This window comes from Aulostomus chinensis, chromosome 3, assembly GCF_037954235.1.
Source record: "Aulostomus chinensis isolate RoL2024-O1b breed Wild chromosome 3, RoL_Achi_v1.0, whole genome shotgun sequence".
NCBI classification, from domain to species: Eukaryota; Metazoa; Chordata; class Actinopteri; order Syngnathiformes; family Aulostomidae; genus Aulostomus; species Aulostomus chinensis.
Window position 1 is genome coordinate 12,380,134 of NC_141322.1, and position 18,667 is coordinate 12,398,800.

At 43.4% G+C, this 18,667-nt stretch overlaps 1 protein-coding gene across 19 annotated transcripts in view; it reads right to left on the minus strand.

Annotated features, from left to right (window-relative positions):
* Positions 1-336: 336 nt before the first annotated feature.
* Positions 337-18,667, minus strand: part of slc2a9l2 (solute carrier family 2 member 9, like 2) — a 116,479-nt gene continuing 98,148 nt past the window's right edge. For 16 of the 19 annotated variants that reach the window (XM_086198696.1, XM_086198698.1, XM_086198700.1 and 13 more), the window contains one exon: positions 337-3,461. In XM_086198696.1, the coding sequence (XP_086054822.1) occupies positions 3,219-3,461 (243 nt within the window). In that variant the 3' untranslated portion in view covers positions 337-3,218. Of the gene's footprint in view, positions 3,462-16,118; positions 16,395-18,667 lie in introns of all 19 variants that reach the window. The other 3 variants (XR_015112060.1, XR_015112059.1, XM_086198708.1) reach the window with 2 other exon arrangements.

Genomic DNA, 18,667 nt, shown 5'->3' on the forward strand with positions numbered 1-18,667 from the left:
TGATCCACTTGCTGGTCAGTCTGCAAAATACCCTACCATCCATCCATTTTCTATGCTGCTTATCCACGAAGGACTGCAAGGGGGGTTCACCCTGGACAGGTCTCCAGTCAGTCACAGGGCCATCAGGAGCAATTAGGGGCTCAGTATCTTGTTCAAGGACACGGTCCCCAGGGGAAGTGAGGATCGAACCAGTGACCCTTCCGTTGCTAGATGGCCCCTCTACCTCTGAGCCATGCCGGCCCTGGGACCAAATACACATAAGAAAAAAAGAGGCACAAGGCACAGACATAGGAGCAACAAGCTTTTGTCCATAATAATCCAATTTATGTTGCAAGAATGCTCACTAATATTCATGAGCAGGTGCATGTTAGCCTGGGTAGTGTCGGTTCTACAGCACCAGTTGGATTACGCCAAAGGAAACTGGAACATTTTGACAAATACTCACTTGTCAGTTTATTAGGTACAATGCCTGACACAGTGAGGAGCTACACAGCCCCACCCATCTCCTACTTTCCATAATCTGTTTAGAGACATAACATTCAACAACACTTCTTGAGAGGAACACAACAATTTCTCAAAGGCAGCATTGCTGTTACATTGTTTGTGGCTTTGCAGCTACAGTGTAACATAATTAGTCTCCCAGCAGTGATCACTCACCAGAGGAACATAACTTTAAATGTGCTACTTCTATGTTGTGACACCAAACGAGGAATCAGGAATTACTGAAACAGTCAGACGTCCCCACCTCTCCTCTACAATGCCATGAACGTCCTTTTATCATAGCATGGCTCACACGTTTCTATCTGTGTCCTCGTGTGCAAGCGAGGTCGGGGATTTTAACCCCACAGGAAGTAGACTTTGAAATGTTCAGGACACCCTACTGTGGCACCTGCTATTCAGAGCTCCGCCTGTCTGCCTCTGTTCACATCACCTCCGCCGTTGGCTACCACCATCTGCTGGACTCCTCTCAGCTTTGGATAGGGTTCAAAAAACTGTCCTATCAGCTTTACTCTGCTCTCTATTAGAGGTTTAACTAACACATCAGCATTAGGTTGATAATCCAGCTGAATACGCTGCTCCTCAGACACGCGCCTGCTTCGCTCCCTTTTAGGATTTTTTCCTCCACAAAGGAGGTCGTGTTTTAATTGGCGCTTGTCTGTCTGCAGGATTGCTACGGCGCCGATTTTCAACAAACCTGGTGTGCAATGGAAGAATATCCATTACATTTCTGGGCAGATTAGAGTCCTGAAGTAGGTCAGATACCTGATCTATTTATAAAAATTCACATGTGAGGGCAAGGATAAAAAAAGAACCGAAACACATACAGGATTTTATTTTATTATGACAGCCCACTACCCATCTGACCCAGCATCTGGCAAAGCGAGCGGCTGCTGCGAGCAAGTGAAACAGATAATGAGGCAAAAAAACAAAAAAGTTGCCAATGAATATGACATTTGTGGACAAAACTTAATGTGAGGACAAGTTGGACATTTGGGAGAAATTTGGTGTGATCAGAGACTGTGATAATACTGTAACATTGTCAGGAGCCAATAGGCCAAAAGTTTTTGCTTTTGATGACCGCAAGCTAGGAAACACATTTGTAGGAGCGCTAAAGTGAGAGACTGTCAAGGGTCGTGTCAGTCGATTCAGATTTGTCTTGGAGATGATTGTGGGTATCATTTGGATTCTGGTATTGCGTTTTAAAGGTGTGGGCCAGGTGACACGGTGGTGCAGTGGTTCGCACTGTTGCCTCACAGTCCGCAGGTTCCAGGTTCGAGCCCCGGCTCAGGCACAGGGTCTTTGTCTGGCCTCCTCCCACAGTCCAAAGACATCAAGAGAGGACGAGGCTGATTGATACTCTAAATTGACCGTAGGTGTGAGTGTGAATGGTTGTCTGTCTCTATGTGTTGGCCCTGTGATGGACTGGTGACCTGTCCAGGGTGAACCCCACCTGGGATGGGCTCCAGCCCCCCACGACCCTTAACCGGATAAGTGGTAGAAAATGGATGGATGGAGGTGTGGGTGAGTTCGGGTTTAGAAACCTGGGCACATACAGGACTCAAGGCAGGGCAGAGTCTTCCTAGCACCACCTGGTGGTAACAGGAAACTGCATGTATTGTGCGTTGATGTCCTCCATGTGGACTGATCAGCTCCACAGTCAGAAACATCTTGAGACCTCAGGTGGATGGGTTACTGTGAAGACTGTTCATTTTGATTGACGGAGTTACCATGGTGGTAAATCTTGATATTTCACCCTTCGTAATCTTGACATACTCCACCACCCTGGAACCTAACCCCTTCACCACCGTGTACTTAAACTGATGGATTAACACTCCCTCCATAGCAGGTGGCTGCAACACTGGCTGCACTCATTCCCTCCCCACCTGTCAAACCTCCTGCAGATATGCTGCAGCAGCTACCATTTAAAAACCGGTGATGTCATGACACTCATCATTCCAAGCTCCTCGCTCCATTCATTTTTCAGCTGCAAAAACACAATGCAACATACTAAAACTCTCGCATCATATCTAATAAACATAATCTGCAAGTAGTTATAGTCTGGTGTCCACGCTCTTCACAAAGCAGTGTCTTATTGTGTTTCTGCTGCTGTCTTCTGTATGTGCGTCCGTGTTGACTGTTCTATTTATCTGCTCTTGCTGACACCTCTTCGCCAGGTCATCACTGCGAGTGACAACTTATTCTCAATTGATTTTAACAGGTTTTAAAAACAAAAGGTCACATAAAAAGATAAAATAAAAAATGAGAAAAATGAATCATCCGACCAGTTCCCTTCCCTGAGCATCTCTAAGCTTATTGTCTGCCTGATTTTTTTTCTCCCTCTTCTCCCACAGCAGCACTATTCAGCTCCGTCAGGCTGCTGATTTCAGTGGAAAAATCCCCCAAAAAGCGTGGTAGCTGCCCAGCATTACATGCCAGATGGATATTTCCCTCAGGAGTTCGTGGAAAACAAAAGAGAGCTAAAACAAGAAGATTGGATTTGAATTCATCAGACGGCCACGAACAGGACTCTATAAGAATATGATAGTGCTCTGCGTCTCCTGCAGGGTTACAATGTAGCCACATTTACATATTAAATAAATATCTTTTTTATTGAGATAATTTGTTCATTTGGCTGATCGCTGTACTGCTAAATAAATATGTACAAACAAACTTTTCAGTTCCTATTTCAGTCATCCACCTCTGTGTGGTTCCTTGACTCAGAGGGAACTCTCTATCTTACAGACAGGTTGCTCTTTTCCGTTCGCATCAAGTTTACTGTCCAGAACCAGTTCCATCTCATGGCAAGGCGGGGGGATGGGGATTTTGTTGATCTTGCTAAAACTCTGGCTGATGTCCATGAAGGTTTTATTTTTGGTTTCAGGGAGGACGATGTAAAGGTAGATGGCTCCAAAGGCGCAGACCCCCACAAACACCAGAAAGGCGAAAGACTCCAGAGCCTCCTATACAAACAGAAAACACACAGCTATTAGATACATCCAAACCATGCTTCTAAAAGTAGAGCTCACATCTCATAAGTCCCCAAATAGAACACGAGGAAATTATTTTTGAGTCAGATATAAAAACGATTCTTTATGTTTCACTGACAAGATTCAGGTTCCTCCTTCACTCCCCTTTCTACAGTGTTTGCTGAAGGCACAAAACGCCTCCCAAAGTGATTTTTAATTCAATTTGCCATGATCTGTGACCAGAGAGGAGGCTGAAGCAGGTGGCAGGGTTCATGTACCCTTCCGCCCCCTCCATAAATCCACATTTGAACTCTCCTTAACTTTTATTGACTCCGTCTGTACCATTTGTTTCCTCATCCGTCATGCGGAGAACACAAACAACATGCCGGCAGTTTTACGCTCCAAAAGTCTGTGTATTCGATACATATGTGGACAATGTGTGTGTTTGTGTGTTTAAATACATTGAAGGACCCACGGTGAAACAGCTAACCTTGTCCAGTGAGTTACGCCAATAATAGAGATTAGTGACAGATTTAAAAATGCACACTGACTGATTACCCAGAGGGAGATTTAGGGTTGTGCACACACGCGTGTGTGTGTGTGTTCGTGTGTGTTTGTGAGAGAGAGACAGAGACAGACAGACAGATAGAGAGACAGACAGACAGATAGAGAGACAGACAGAGATTTTTCATGGGGGAGATCAACTTGACTGACCCCTGCCAGTGTGTCACTGACCTGTAATCTCTTGCTCATGAAGGGAAAGAACTCAACCATGTACCTGCTTTCCAAATACCCGTGACCTGAATGAAGAACTACTTAGCTGTTATATCACCACTGCTGTTAGTCTCTGACACCGTTTCCCTGCATTGAATGTATTTCTCACACACACACACACACACACACACACACACACACACACACACACACACACAAACACGGAGCAGTGTACAAAGGCCCTGACCCAGTTTTCATGTCAACTCTGTGACGTAATGCTCATCTGCAAAGTTAACAACTTCCCCTGAAAACGCTGCCTTTCTCTCCCAGTCATTGTAGGAGATGAGTCATCAGCAAACACACTCGGTCACACACTCCGTCTGTCATGAGGCGAAAGTCTTGTGGATTGAGTAGAATGGGGCTGTTCTGTCTTTGACACAGGGGATGAGTCTTTGATATGTTGGCTTGGCTCAGCTGGATTCACTCAGATGTTCACACACACACACACATACACATACACACAAGGACTCATTAGTGCACACAATGGAGACACACAGAGACCATATTTTTTTTGTTTTCAAGTCCAATAACATATTGCATCCAGACGTGACACAAATAGAGCGATTGGGGGTGGGGTGAGATATGAAAGGATGAATTAGGGCAAGACAAGAGGGGATAGTACAAGACAGAGTAGGCTGACTGCAGTCCAGGACAGATGGTTCACGGACACTATTTATATATCTCCCGTCTACCTCAAACCACTCACGGCACATTACAGGGTTTCCCTTGTTTCAGCAATGTTACATGAGAACGTGTGCTTGAATGCCATTTGAACAGGACAATCATGCAGTCAGACTGCAAGAATCACTCAATCACTCATCACTCTAACGCGCACCTCCGAGTGTAATGTTGTGACTATACAATAATAACCAACTAAATAAAAATGCGCAACCAAAATTAACTTTATAGCTAATTACCTCTGAAAATTAAAGTTTTTTTTTTTGGTGTAGCTCATTTACCACTACGGCAGAGTAGTCCGACCCTGTAGCGACCCTGTAACAGAGAGGATTCCAGTCTGGTCGCCCAAAAGTTGCAATGACGTGAAAGAAAGAAAGGTGTAATCACTAAAAAAAAAGTCACAACTAGATTTTATCTAACAAAATAACCAGCCTCATATTTGGTAGTGATGAACCTTCTAAAACTACCTTTTTGTCACAACCTTCTCTGTGACTGTGTGCAGGATCACATGGATCTGGATGACCACTTCACTTCCTGATCCATGATCTGTTCAATATTGGACAGGAGGCGGGGGCAGAGGCAACATTTGCTGAGACAGGACGGAGATGGACAGGACCATGGGATCAGACATTGAGTACAACTGTGCTGTCTAGGACAGGATGGACAACGCTGGACAGGAGACACCTCCATGCACCTTCATACACCTGTGGAGGGCAGAGAGACTTTGTCTGGTCCTGGTTTACTGACCACCCTATGCCAGGGGGTACTGTAGGAACATTGAGCTCACAGAGGCATATTTTTGACACTATACACTTTAAAAAAAAAATTCTAATTTTGACTTTATTTCACCTATTTCTCTGCAAATGAAAAACACATCATAATATCAGAGTCGCTGGTGTGCTGCCGCTGTTAATGATGAGACACACGAAGACTTCTGTTTTGGTGACGAGTCTGAGTGGAGCTGCGGTATTTTTCCACCTCAAGGCCAGCATCATTCTGACTAATCTATTCCAGGAATAAGCAAACTTGTCTTTGAGTACTTCGATCAGGACTCGGTACCATGAAAAAAACTGCATCATCAACACAACAGCTAACAACACACAGCATGAAGAAGCTGAAGTTTTACTTGCGAAGGCTCTGTTTCTGTCATTCATCAAGCCATGATCTATCATATCAAACCCTCTCCTTCCAAAGACACCGAGGATGCGGCAGGAACAGGAGAAACTAATCATGCTGCAGGTATTTTGTAGGGTCTATGGGGGAACAAAACCCAGATGATCATGACTCCCACAATCTCTCTCTCTCACACACACACACACACACACACACACACACACACACACACACACACACACACACACGAATGGTCTATCCAAACTCATCAAAATCGAACTTTGTTTCACCTCAACTTTGGGGACCCCCTGCTATATCATCTAAACAAAGAAAAATAGAAACAAATGTTCCCTTTTCTTGTGACAGCTGTGGCAATTATGTTTACAGGCAAACTCCGAACTGGTTTCAGTGATTTATTCTAATTCTAGGCGTTATCTTGAAAAAGACTGTATTTCTTGGAGCATTCAGCTGGTGGAGAGGGGATGCCGATGTACAATCGGTGTAAGGTAACACGAGAAAACTTTTATTTGTTTTCCTGACATGAATCATAAAGTGATGAATTGTTGAGAAAATGTTGCTTGTTTGTCTTGTTAATTGGCTGCCTAGCCGTCCTGTGTTGTTGGGGTCATGGCCACTATTTATTGGGTTGTGCTAGAGAACACATATTAAATACGTATGTTATGCATCACATGAAGACAACACTTTGAAGTTCTGATTTAAATCAAATATGTCCCATCTGGCTTAACCTAGTAGTACTAGTAGTTACTGGTACTAATGGTACAGTAACCTAGTAACTACTAGGTTCCGATGACAACAGCTTAAGTTCAGTTTATCGATGTCTTCAGGTGAAGTTGGTAAAAATCTGACCGCCAACAGTCGTTTGCCATAAAAAAGAGGAAACTAATCAGCAAGTTCTTAAGGTGTTTCTGACCAAATTTGAGATGAATCTGGTCGATGCCCCCCCCAAAAATGTCATTTATTATTGCTGTTATTAATATGTTGACTCTCCAACGCCGTCCGTCTTCATAATCTGTACCCTTTTTAGAACTTTCTGTATGAGGCTGCTGCTCACACCGGGCCACCGTGGAGCAGCGTAAGCAAAATGGTGGTTAGTGTTGGTGTATCGACCTGCCCTGTTGTACCCAGGAACCTCATGTAAAGATGTACATCTGGCTATCTGAGGATGCTAGCGGCGACACCGATGCTGCGTTCACATGGAGTCAAGCAGAAGGCAGAATGACAACATTTCCTGGAAAGAGTTTAAAAAAAAAAAAAAAAGGTCTGACGGTTTGGCAGGACAGCGAAACAGGCTCCACTTGATGATATGTTGCTATGGTGACGTATAAACAAATGTAAAAAGTGTATTAAAATTATGTTTCATTTCTTCCATTAATATTGTAGCAATTGTAATTTTTCCATCCTGCTCCTTTCACTTAAATATATTACGCTTTGCCAGACTCCAGTTTTACCTCGACTGTTGATCCTTTTGAACATTCGTTTTATTGCGGATTTCTGTTTGTCTATGACATCTCTTGTATTTGCCTGTTTTTTTAATTTTTTTTATTGTGCTACGGACCTCTTGTGTGTCCTGAATACATTTTATCCATCTATATCTACCGAATCTGCCCTGAGATTTATGGATTCTTCAGGGGCTCATTCTACAACCCTCCATTTAAGTGGTGAGACTCGGCCCCAGAGGTGGATCGTAATGCTGCTGACAACACGACTTCCGCCACGGACTGAAAAAAAACGCTGATGGTGCATTTTGTCAGTCAGGTGGCATGATAATGCGTTTAGGAATCCTGTGGTGTGATACTAGTAATCTATTTGTTCTGCTTTAGTATGACAGCGGGTCAAGACAGGGGCCCGCGACTGAAGATGAAACAATATAGAGATGTGTCCAGAAAAAAAAAGAAAGTTTGTGGATTTTTATTTAAAAAGCGAAAAGGTTCAACCACATTAAAATGGGAAGGTTGAGACATTTTTTTGGGTCTTAGCTTTTTACTGCACAACATGAATATTGTGAACTAAAAAAACTACACACACACACACTTCAATCTCACACAGAAGTGTTTACGTATCTGCTTCAACATCGATCGTCACCAGCGCGACTAATACTACTCATTATTCATGAATCTACATGTCGAAAGCTTCAAGACAATTTTTTTGTTCATTAAAACTAACCAGCACATTATGTGTAATAAATACTTTCCTTTGATCTTCCGGTGCACAAATAACTTACACTCGCAAAGACGGACCTGCAGAAAGTTCAACAAAAGTCTGCAGCTCCCGTGATTATAACGCTGAGGGTCATGGCCGATATGAATCCTCTCCTCTGAGAGTTTTATTAGACCAGCAATTACAGCTGCAAAAACATGCATCATGTCTGAGCGGATTCATGTGGATCCCCTCAATATACTCAGTGGCTTGATGAAGTCATGAGCTTCTTTGGCGAAACGACACGTGCTTTCAGAAGAATCTCGAGGCTGTTATATAAGCTCTGACCCACGGATGAGCCACGTGGATTGAGTTTTATTTTTCAAGAATTTGTTAGCTTTAATTTGTTTCCCTCTATACCTTTTACACCATATTATCGCGTAAGCGTGATGTCAGAGGGGTGATCTCTGTGAGGGAAGGGGGGGGGGTGGTTGTGTTACAGTGTGTTTTGAATGTGTTTGTCATGGGGTTTGTTTGATATGTGGCGTGTGCTATTTTGAACCTACATATGTTTATTTTCATGAGTACGCTGATTATTTCACGACAGTTCTCTCCAGGCACTGAAGGTTATTGAGTGTCAGCTTTTGACTGAGCTTTCTTTTGCTCCACAACGAACAAAGGGGTCGTGTGATCAATTGATACAAACAACACACGGCCACGCTCATCAAATGGCTGCTCTGATGTTGCAGACGAACTTTAAAGTTTCCACAGTGGAAGCTGCAAAAGGAAAATTGATTTTTTTAAAGAGAGTTTTGAATGTAGGCTTAGTTCAGTTATGACACCATGGATCCGATCATCCTGTGAAAAACTGGGGGGATAACACTTTTAACAGTGTGACTGAAAGCCATGGGCGTGTGTTGCCTGAGTAAAATGTATGATGGACTTGGATCTTGACTCAAACATAGAATGAACTAGATGGCGAGCTAATGTTTAACTAGCTGATGAGTTCACCAAAAGGACCAGTTGAAGTCCTTCGTGGGTTTTGTAGTGACCAATAAAGTTGGATGTTTTGTTGGTCGTGACGCTGACCATAATAAAAAAAAAAAGTCCTTTCATCAATCATCATCTGTGCCGAGTATAAATCAAGTGTCAACAAGTGAAAGTCCAGTGTTCATGACGCAGTCTCACATTTGTCACTCCAGTATAACTGAAGTCAGGACAGGCGACTCTGGAAAGAAGGACTTTTGATCGCACAGATGTTTTGAGGGTAAGTTTGTATTTAAAGTCCAACTTAACCTTGCTACCAACAAAGCAGCAGCACACTGAATTTCATTTGCATCACGATCACTTAAGAAATTAATAGAAAGCTTTATTTTCAAGTCCATAGTACAGCAAAATTTGTCCTCTGCAATTAACCCATCCTGCATAGAGCAGTGAGCGGCAGTGTGCAGCACTTGGGGGCCAATTCCTGATCTTCTGCAGCACCTTAGTCAGCTTTAACCTCTCATACATGTCTTTTGATGGATAAGAAAGTGGTGCATCCAAAGCGAACCCATGCAGACACAAGCAGAACACGCAAACGCCACACAGACAGGACGTGGGACTTGAAACCAGGACCCTCTTGCTGTGAGGCGACGGTGATGAATTATATTATCTTCATTCATACAAGCCTGGTGACCACTGCCAGAATTTGCTCTTGGCTGTGGTTGATGATACCCAAGTTCTCTCCAGTTGCTGAATATTGTTGAGCAACAAATTTGAATTGAATTCGCTTTTGCTGTAACTCTGGAGTTTTCTTACAAAAAAAAGAAACCTTCCTTTCCTTTCACTGTTACAAAACACTGAGCGACACTGTCATCCTCACATCATCCCTGTGATCACTACATCCAACAGCACGCGGCCTCACTCATCAAACGACTGCTCCGGTACTGCAGAACAACTTTAAAGTGTTCACAGTCAACACAACAAGAAAATTGATTCCGAAAAAGATTTCTGCATGGAGGCTTAGTTCAGTAATGACACCACAGATCCGATCATCCTTTGAAAACTGGGGGATAACACTTGTAATCGTGAGATTGAAAGCCATGGGCGTGTGTTGCCCTTTGTTATGATTGCGTACGTGTGTTTTTGTGTGTGTGTGTGTATGTTTCACTGTAAATCATTCTTCCCTTCTAAGACACCACTACGCGAGGCTTTGATATGTCCTTTTCAGCTATTTCAGTTCTCAGTTCACTCTTTGCCTCCAACTCATGACACATTGGTGCAGCTGACTGAAAGGACAAAATTAGGTTTATCTGCAGGGGCAGTGGAGAAAAAAACATTTGACAAAAGGTCAACCCGCCGTCACTACAATATCCTGCATGCCGCAAGCAAAGTTTCACTCTGATCTCAAACTTTGTGGCTGACCTTTATCTAACTCGTCCAGTTTATCTCTTTAAATACGTCCTTGGTACAGTAGTACCAGAAACCCTGCCTGTAAGTGTACGTCAGTGTTCATCATTGGCTGAAAGACATGCACAAAAAAAGAAGAAGGCAGCTTCCTGTTCTGTTTAAACATGAAAATCTGGGTTCCATCATCTTCCGCTTATTCCTCACTAGGAAGGGTCGCGGGGGGGCTGGAGCCTATCCCAGCATCTATTGGCAAGAGGCAGGGTTCACCCTGGACAGGTCGCCAGTCCATCACAGGACCAACATACAGAGACGAACAAACATTCACACCTACAGTCAATTTAGAGTATCAGTCAGCCTAGTCCCCAAATTGCTTGTCTTTGGACGGTGGGAGGAAGCTGGAGTACCAGAGAGAACCCACACAGGCACGGGGAGAACATGGAGACTCCACACAGAAAGATCCCACGCCCGAGCCGGGACTCGAACCCGGAACCTTCTTGCTGTGAGGCCACAGTGCTAACCACTGCACCACTGTGCAGCCCAAAAACCTGGGTTACTCCTGCAAATTTACTCTTCACATTGATGACTTGAATATTCTCCCCTCATGTCTGAAAAGGAGACAGTGGCTGCAGCTTACATTCCTGTTTGGATCCAGTTAGCTGTACCGGTATTCCTTTCTGAGAAATTATCATCCTCCTGAAACCCAGACTAAGGCGGTCTAATTGATTTTATTTGAATCACTGGCTGAAGGACTTTATAGAACTAAAGATGATGGAAGTGAAGCCTCAGGCCTGTGAGATACGATAGAGATGACTAGAGGGACAAGGGACATTCATCAAATATTAATGTGAACAAGAGGCACAGATTTTAGTCTGAAGACTGTTTAGGATAAACTAGTTCAAAAACTGAGAATCTGAACCCTTTCAGTTGCAGACGAAAGTTCTTTCATTGAGGAATGATGAGAAAATAATTAGATTCATGTAAAGCCTCTTTCACACTGCACCAAAAACGCGGGTGAACACGGGTGTTTGGGCACTCTGAAAGAGACGCCTCAGCATTTTGACCCGCGTCCACCGACCCTCCAAGTGACCCGGGTGTTTAGCGGCTTGCCTCGGCTCTGCTCGGCTCACCTGCTGTGTGAAAAAGCAACCCGTGTTGTCTCAGGTTTCACACGACCTTCCTGTCGCATTCTGATTTTGTCACTGTGCCGCCTGTCATTGTGGAAGCTCCGGGAAAAAATAGATTAAAAAAAATCAGGCTGGGCTGCGAGAGCTGCTCACTCATCTCTCAATAAAGTTTTGGCTTCTGCAATCAGATCAGTCTTCCTGTTGATGTCCCTGGGTTGGTACGCTTTGCACAACAGACAAAATTGCAATGCACGCAGCGACAACACTAACATTCGACGACTCGACGACGTCCATGCTGTTGTTGTTTACCTCGCAGTGTTCTGGTGCACTTTTTTGCATAATGATGACGTTGTCAGCGCGATGACGTACGAGAGAGAAAAACACAGGCACGCAGCCCTCACAGCGGGAGCTCAGACCCGCGTCTGCTGGAAGCTTGAATGCGCTCTAATGCCGAGCAAACGCGGGCACAAAAACCCGCTTTGACACGCGTGTTTCAGTGTGAAAGGGGTATAACTCAGTGGAATCTCTGGCAAAACTGTCTTGCCGTTGTTTGTTTGTATAGTATAGTTATTTTTAACTATTTTTTTCTTCCTCTGTCTGTGTGTATATGGCAATTTCTTTTTAATCAAAAAAAAAAAAGAGCGATCTGGTCAGCTACAGGGCTGTAACGGCCCAAATTATGCAAAGCTTTTAAAGCAGAGGATATGAGCTCCCTAATGGACTTTTCACTGGTCATTAATCAGTTTCATCTCGTGTTTACCTTCTTAGGTATGAAGTCTGAGAGCAGTACAGCACAGTCGGTCGGCTTGGTGTTGGCCTAGTCAGCTCCTGCAGTAGGAGTTAGCCACTGAATGACAGCAGCTGCAGCGTAGAAGCTGAATGTGCGTGTGTGTGTGTGTGTGTGTGTGTGTGTGTGTGTGTGTACTTGTGAACAGACATAAATTCAAGCTGTAATGGAGACAGGTGTTGAAGGCTTGGGGCTATAAGCCTTCATCCAACTCAATCGACTAGAGGTCAGACTCATTCCTGAGTAACGCAGCCATGATGCTTATTTATGTGCACTGTGATATTTCTTGGCACAAAGGCCAGATTGAAAAAAAATTCCAAGATTACAAATTCTTCAGCTTCTTTGGTCATGTACTAAAAACTAAATTACTACCAGTAGCTTTTTATGCAAAGAAATATATCTGAGTATGTTCCCATGCCTTAACAACCCTGCCTCTCAGAGTTTTGATGCATTAACTTAACTTTTCCTGCTACAAGGTAGCCAAAGAGTTTTAAAGGTCATTGAAGGAAAAAAAAACATAGCTTTTTTAACGGAGCGTTCTTTACGAGCACACCCCCAACCCGTAAATTGCTATGAGACTTGCTTCTGGATAAACATTTATTCAGTCATTAATTCAATATTATGTCCTGCAGAGTACTTTCTTGTGGCATGCAACTACAAATTGGCCACATATATTAAAAAACAAAAAAACAAAAACCAAAATCTTTTGATAAAAGATGAGAGCCTTCAGGGAAACATCTCATCCTGCAAGTATGTCGATGAGAGATTACGGTCAATAAACAATGAAAAGACAAGCCCCAGGCTCTCTCCACACAAACTCCAGAGTGGAAACAGGTAAAGAAAATGCCCAAATAAGTTAAGAGAACTGTCAACTTACAGAGGCATAGACATCAGCGTGGGTTCGACTTTTTAACTCACTCAGACTGAAATGTCAAATGTCAGTGGGACGTTTTGACCCAGGGAGAAGTTCTGCCCCTTCGTCCTCATCTCACAGCACAGTTATGACAGTAGACTGTAGAAACACCCACCTCTCTTGGATGTAAAGTTGTGTACTTAAAGTGTTGTGGAACATCCTTGTAGCCTACAGCAGTCGTTAAAATCTGGACGTCCTGTTTAACCACGCGCTGCTTCTCTTAACTTTTTAATGTGGAGTTGAGGACTGAACTCTGAAACAGAGAATGTTTTATTTACCTGACTGCATTTGTCATCTCTCTGCTTTGAAATATTGGTAGAAACCACGTCAGCGTAGGATTCCCTGTTGTCAGGAGGATTCAGGTGGACTAAACGTATTTAAAAGGGAAATTCATCACCTCTCCACGAGCGTGCCTTTGCCAACCCCATTAATTATACATCACTGAAGTTTTGGTAAATATAGAAAAGATACTGAGCGTATTTGAAGAGGCACCATTCACTTTAATCAGAAAACCACTGAAATATGACTGTAAATGGTAAAACTTATACAACATGGATATATTAAATCAAAATGATAGACTTCCTGTGTGCCCACCAAAATACTTAATCCTGAAATATTATCATGTTGTTTTTTTTTTACAAGGTTGGTGTTGTTGTTGTTTTTTTTACCTCTCATGAACGTGAGTCATTTGGAAAACAAATTCCCACATCGTCACTTTTAGCTTTAGACAAAGCTGTGCTGAGTGTTTACCAGCGTTTACCAGGCTCAGCTTAACAACTTCTTCTTTAGCTCCAGAGTTATTTATGCTTTCAACGGTGTCATCAAACTCTTGGACACGTGGCAACTAAATATATTTCTCCAAAGTTCCTTTAATTACAGCGCAGCCCCTGGAAGGCTATTACACCTTGACGTGTTCCTCAACTCCCCATTAAACTACAAATGGTCATAGTGACATTTCATTTTGTGGATGGATGTGGTCATTTGTTAGCTGTAACACTGAGGGATGCTCCTGCCATCTACACATGCACAAGACTTTCCAAAAAGCCATCCCGAGGCTGCCTCTTTTATAATGGTACGTGCGACGTTACGTGTGAGGCGTTGTTGGGAATTGGGAAGTGTGAACGTTGGCTCTGGTTTGAGCTTTTGCTGGCTGTCTCCTCAACGAACATAATGGATCTGAGTGGTATCAAACAGACAGAACAAGCTCTTTTAAAGCTGACGCTCTGAAAATAGACACTTAAATACAGGAAACCCACTCATATTGAACTATCCTCGAATGGGGTCAAGTGTACGGAAATGCCCCTCCATGAACCTGTGAGCTTAGAGGGAGACACTCCAACACTTACAGTAAATGGTGACCTTGGGGGATTGACGAGTTAGAGGGAGAGTAAAGAGGGATGGATGAAAGGGACAGGAAGGCGCACATTGTATTTATAGTTGTTTTAAAATGTCAAAGAGGTCAGAAGAACAGCAGATTAAGTTGCATCTACTTAGCTGAAGTCCTTGGGAGAGACATGTGAGGGTACTGCAGAGGAATAGACAGCAGGAGGACACAATCTGACACAAGGACACGAGTACCGGCACGACACCGAGGAGTCAATTTCTTTGAAATACCTTACATGTGATCTTTGTTAAGATCACATGGAGAAAAAAAAGGGAACTGTAATATCGAAAAAGAAGACGGTTTTTTCTTCCTGCATCACTCCTTTGTGACTCCAGAATGAAAAAGGAGCCAGCCATGTGACTTTAGATCAACCGCTCATCTGTCACATTGTCATGGTAGAGAACCTGCAATATTTTGGTGAAGATGAATGTAAAGATTTGACAAGGAGGAAGAGAAGAGAAGAGAATATAATTGAGAATCCTGCAAAGAACAATCCTGCCAGAAGAATTCAGCCTGATGCAGTTAGGATTGAGAAGAATCTGAAATACAGAGCGCCAGGAGGCAGCAGAGAGTGACTTTTGTCCAATAAAAAAATCAAACAATTCAGTAAATAACCAGTGATGAAGAATTAAACAAAATCACAGCCATTATCATTGCCAGTCATTCTCACAGAGGAGCAGATCAAACCTCCATGCTGGTCATGAAGTCATTTCTGCAAGCTCAACATCACATCTTATCCTTTGAAACAGCCTTTTTAATTAAAGTTTAGGAACTTTGAGAATACCATAAGAATATAACCATAAATTAAATTGAATGGAGAACATTTGGAAGTTGGCTGTACGGTGGTGCAGTGGTTCGTACTGTGGTCTCACAGCAAGAAGGTTCCGGGTTCAAGTCCTGGCTTGGGCATGGTATCTTTCTGTGTGAGTCTCCATGTTCTCCCTGTTCCTGTGTGGGTTCTCTCTGGTACTCCAGCTTCCTCCCACAGTCCAAAGACATCAAGAGGGGACGAGGCTGATTGATACTCTAAATTGACTGTAGGTGTGAATGGTTGTCTGTCTGTATGTGTTGGCCCTGTGATGGACTGGTGACCTGTCCAGGTTGAATCTCGCCCGTAGCCGCTGGGATAGACTCCAGCAACCCTTAATAGGAATAAGCGGAAGACAATGGATGGATGGAACTTTTGGAAGTTAAGTAATGTTAGCGTATACCAGTGGTTCTTGATATCTCCATATTTTAGCTTATCAGAAGGGATGAAAAGTCAGATATATGTCATCTGACTGTGTCACTGGAAAGAGGGATAGTGTTCATTGTCAAGCATTTTTCTCACCTAGCATGAATGTCACCATGTCCAATGCTGAGGGGAGAATGAGCTCCTCTGCTATCGTGTGAAGTTTTTGGCACCTTGTGATGAGGTGTGCAGCTTTGTACAAAGCTAACGATGCTTTTTTATTGATCGATGCTGCGCTCACAAAACGACCGGCCTCTTGCCAATGTCATCAAGTTTTCGATCCATCTCTCCTCCTCCATCATCTTCTTGCGCTGGTGTACTTCTTCTACTGGGTCGAATAGGCAGCCTGTTGATTAGTTTGAGCACTGCCGCCACCTGGTGACAGGAGGCTTGTTTATCATTCAGACATGAATAAAGACCCTAATACTGAAAGTCAGAGGTGGCACGGCTCAGAGGTTGAGTGATTGTCAAGCAACCAAAGGATCACTAGTTTGAACCTCACTTCCCCCCAGAGACCATGTGAAGGGATAAACGGTATTGAAATTAGATGGATGGATACTGAAAGTCCCCCCTACCTCTCAGAACCCCCCCCCCCCCCCCCCCGGCACCTCACTATTTGAGAAGTACTGATGTATAACGACATAGATTTGCAGGTGGAGCTCTGTCCAGTTACACTGGCTGCTGCTCAAATGTAATTTTTTTTTGGGGGGGGGATTGTTAAAACATGTTTTCCGTTACATTCTAAGCTTAGTGGGTATACTCTCTACTAACCTGATCACATTCCATCCATCCATTGTCTTCCACTAATTCCTGTTAAGGGTCGTGGGGGGGCCGGAGCCTATCTCAGCAGCTACGGGCGAGAGGCAGGGTTCACCCTGGACAGGTCACCAGTCCATCACAGGGCCAACACATAGAGACAGACAACCATTCACACTCACAGTCACACCTACGGTCAATTTAGAGTATCAATCAGCCTCGTCCCCTCTTGATGTCTTTGGACTGTGGGAGGAAGCTGGAGTACCAGAGAGAACCCACACAGGAACAGGGAGAACATGGAGACTCCACACAGAAAGATCCTGTGCTGGAGTCAGGGCTCAAACCTGGAACCTTCTTGCTGTGAGGCAACAGTGCTAACCACTGCACCACCGTGCAGCCCCCTGATCACATTCTTAAACATAATTATTGTGTTGGCTTCTAAAAACTACATCTGTTATTGGGCTCTGAAAAAACTTCAGGCTTTACAATCATTATTCCTGTTATGTCTCTGATTTCACTCGCTGAAAACTGTCTACCAGGGCTGAGCAGTGAAAGCAGCATGTCAGCAGCAACAAAACAGCAGCAATCAAAGTCCACAGATGAGCTGTTCGACACTGCCAGACACTTAAAGTTCCAACTCACCATCCTATACAAATATTGTCTAAAAGCCTGTGAGAGTATTTGGAAGCCCGATGACTCACTCATACATCTATTAAGTCTTAATCCCCCAGCATTTGTTTGACACAGACAAGGTTCAAGGCTTTGCTCCGTTATTTTGCAGATTTGAAGTGAAATTCTCATATTGATTGACACAATATGAAAGGAAATAAAGACAAACTTGTGCGCTGAGTGGCTGCGCTGCTTCCAGAGTGTCTCATATCTTTTCACTCACCATTCAAGTGCCATTTGCATGTCCTTACATTTCGTCTATCCCTGTTATTTGAATTGAGGTTGACACATCCTTGATTGGGAGCACCTCTCAGTGTAACCCAGTAAAAGTAAACAGCAGCACAAATTATAGCCTCCAAACTGGCTTTTAAAATCAGTCTGTCCTGCCCAGAGGAACAAGCCCAAAAGTTGAAATATAGTCATCTTAGTCATTATTTCATTATGCTACTATCAGCAGAAATTGACAAAAATGTAGCTGAGAACAGCTTCAGTGTAGATACGGCTGATAAAATAAAGGAACTTGGAAGTGTGAACACAGACAGCAGGAGAGAAGAAATATTGTACCTCATCTGTGTTGTTCAGCTCAGGTCAACAAAGCAAAAGAATTTTCTCGTAAACAAACAGCAGCTGGGCTCTGCCTTCTTGCTGTTCTGCATCTCTCCAGTTTTCTCTTCAATGACTGCTGTCTTTGTCCCTGCATGTTTTTATTGAAAGTGTCAACAAAGACTACATTTCTTACTGCCCTCATTCAGAAAACAGCCAAACTGTTACTAAATGTACCATGAAGATTTTACCTGCACTGCAGCAAGAGTAAAAAGAAAAATATGTCAAGTCATATAATCCTGTCATCTCATTTTTTAAATATATATTTAATGACTATTAGAATATCAAAAAAACGATCCGTCCATTTGAAAAGCCGGTGTCACAAATCATACAAGTCATTCAGTTGCTCAGTTTATGGTTAAAAATAACAGCTTTTATATCATTGCTGGCTGCACGGTGGTGCAGTGGTCAGCACTGTTGCCTCACAGCAAGAGGGTTCCGGGTTCGATCCCTGGCTCAGGCGCGGGATCTTTTTGTGTGGAGTCTCCATGTTCTCTCTGGTACTCCAGCTTGCTCCCACAGTCCAAAGACATGCAACTGGGGACTAGGCTAGTTGGACACTATAAATTGACTGTAGGTGTGAATGGTTGTTTGTCTCTCTATGTTGGCCCTGTGATGAA